The sequence below is a fragment of the Corvus brachyrhynchos genome, unplaced genomic scaffold (assembly GCF_000691975.1).
Source record: "Corvus brachyrhynchos isolate BGI_N302 unplaced genomic scaffold, ASM69197v1 scaffold125, whole genome shotgun sequence".
NCBI lineage: Eukaryota > Metazoa > Chordata > Aves > Passeriformes > Corvidae > Corvus > Corvus brachyrhynchos.
The window spans coordinates 550848-553016 of NW_008238342.1; the positions used below are offsets into that span (position 1 = coordinate 550848).

Sequence of the window (2169 nt, forward strand, 5' to 3'; positions counted from 1 at the left end):
TCACTGCAGAGACCCCACTTTAACCACGGGGTGAAAAGCCAACAAAGGAACAACAGCTGAGCCTCCTAGAAAAGAGCTCAGTCATGAGGCACCACTGGATCTAAAAGCCTCACCCCGATTCCCCCCCAGCCCCAAATCCCAGCAGCAGAGCAGCAGAGCCTGTGCCTCCAGCACGGTACCTGCCGGCCAGCACTGGGAGCCTGCTGCACCGAGGTGATGGATGGGGTGTACACGCTGTTGGCAGCCAGAGACACCGAGGAGAGGGATGGAGCACTGCCCTGGCACTGCTCTCTCTTGTGGGTCATGAAGGCAGGCAGGGAGTTGAACTGCTTCTTACACTTCCCACACAGGAACACGTCTTCATCATCTGCAGTGAAGAAGAGCAGAGCTTCAGGCCTTCTCCTGCATTCCCCAGTGCTCCACTCAGCAGACACAATGTAGGGTGTAACAGGCACCTTTGGATCTCAGCACCTCAAGGACATCACCATCAGGAGAGATCAGCTGCAAGGGCCAAGCTGTCCGCCCTCTCCAAGCCCAAGTTCTCCCTAAAGACAACTGATGGGATTGAGCCCATCTTAGCCCTGCTCCCATACACAAATCCCACTGTTTCCCTGGGACACACTAATCCCACTGTCTGTCTTCTCATCCCAAAGACAGGAACAACCAACCTTTCTCCTGTAGCACTCTCTGCTTTTAGTCAAAGCAGCTCCTTCCAAAGCATCAGCATTACGCTGGCTGAGGCACATTTTATTACTCAGGTTGCAGAAAGCACAAGAAGTACCTTGGGTAAGGGCACAAAGTCACTGTCAGCTTGTGTCCTAAAGCCACCCCTCCACAACACTGCTGATTTTTGGCACCTCTGCTTGATGTTAGAAGCAGAAAGAAGACAACCCAGTTACATGTCCCAGCTGAAATCTGCAGCGTTAGCAAACCACACACCATTTGCACTCCATTCAGGCAGACTCACAAGGCTATTCCTCCTGTCTGAGTCAGCCTGAAGTTGACCATTTCTGGGGACACAGACTGTAACTCCTTGGGGCATAACTCCACATCCAGCCAGCAAGTTCTAGTCCAGCACAGTGAGGGACCACATGCATGTAAATGACCAGTTCCCATATTCACTCATACAGAGGTGCTCCCGGACTGGAGCACTTGAGCATCTCCAGAGGAGGAGTGGATATTAAATAAAAGAAGTGAACAGTAACAAGGGCTAGAGGTGGGGGCAGTGGCTTCTCCCTCCCTTTGTGCCTTTATTGGAAGCTCATGGTCAAGTCTGTTGTCATGACCGCCTCCAAAAACATGACTGCTCGCTTGGGCACTTGTCCCTTCCTTCCTCCTGCTCTGTCTGGTCTTGCTGAGGGCACACAACACTCGTAGCAGCACCTTACACACTCAGCCCGCCTGCCCCTCTCCTCTCTCCCAGTGCCACCAGGACTCACCCATGGGCTGGATGGTGGTGGAGGAGTTGACATTTGGAGCAGACGGATCCGTCACACCTCCTTGCCCATCCAGTAAGGACTGCACAGCCAGCACTGTCTGATTATCCATTCCTGAAAGGAGACACAAGCATGGATGGTAAACTGAACACAGCCAAACAGGGAGTGTTTGGGCACTGGGAGCTCTCTCCTGAGCCACTCTCCAGCTGCTGCTCTGTCCTCCCAGAGCCACTCTCATCCTCTCACCCTCTACTCGACAGCATCAACTACCACACAACAGCAACACTCCCACCTGTCTTCATAATTCCTTTGGTGCAAAAAGGGAAGGGAAGAAGGGCAAGGAAAACCAAAAGAGATTTCAGGTACTTGCTGCAGAGAGGAAGGATGCTTATAACACAGGTATGAAAAGAGCTGAGAATGTCACAGGGAATGTGGGGATGTCACAGGGCAGAAGCCTGGGTGGATGCAGCACAGACACTGAGTTTGGAGCAGACAAAATCCTTGTGTGCAGCAGCTCTCCCAGCAGCAGTGTCACAAATGCCTCCCTGTTTTCAGGGCCAGCATTCCCAGATCTGATCAGACACAGGGCACACACACCCAGTCAGATTTGTTGTTAGAATCAGCTTGCTTGCTTTGGCACAAACATTTTTCACTATAGCTAAAATGTTGGAGACTGGGACTGCACATCTAGGGAGACAACCTGGCCAGCAGCACATGACTGTCGATTAAGCAG

General features: G+C 52.2%; 1 protein-coding gene across 1 annotated transcript in view; it reads right to left on the reverse strand.

Moving 5' to 3' along the window:
• ZNF341 (zinc finger protein 341) overlaps nt 1-1582 on the reverse strand; it is a 15466-nt gene extending 13884 nt beyond the window's left edge. Inside the window, exons 1-2 of the mRNA XM_017735122.1 lie at nt 1440-1582; nt 180-367 (exon numbers count right to left, since the gene is read on the reverse strand). Of these exons, the coding sequence (XP_017590611.1) occupies nt 180-367; nt 1440-1548 (297 nt within the window). The 5' untranslated portion in view covers nt 1549-1582. The remainder of the gene's footprint in view (nt 1-179; nt 368-1439) is intronic.
• Between the last annotated feature and the right edge of the window lie 587 nt (nt 1583-2169).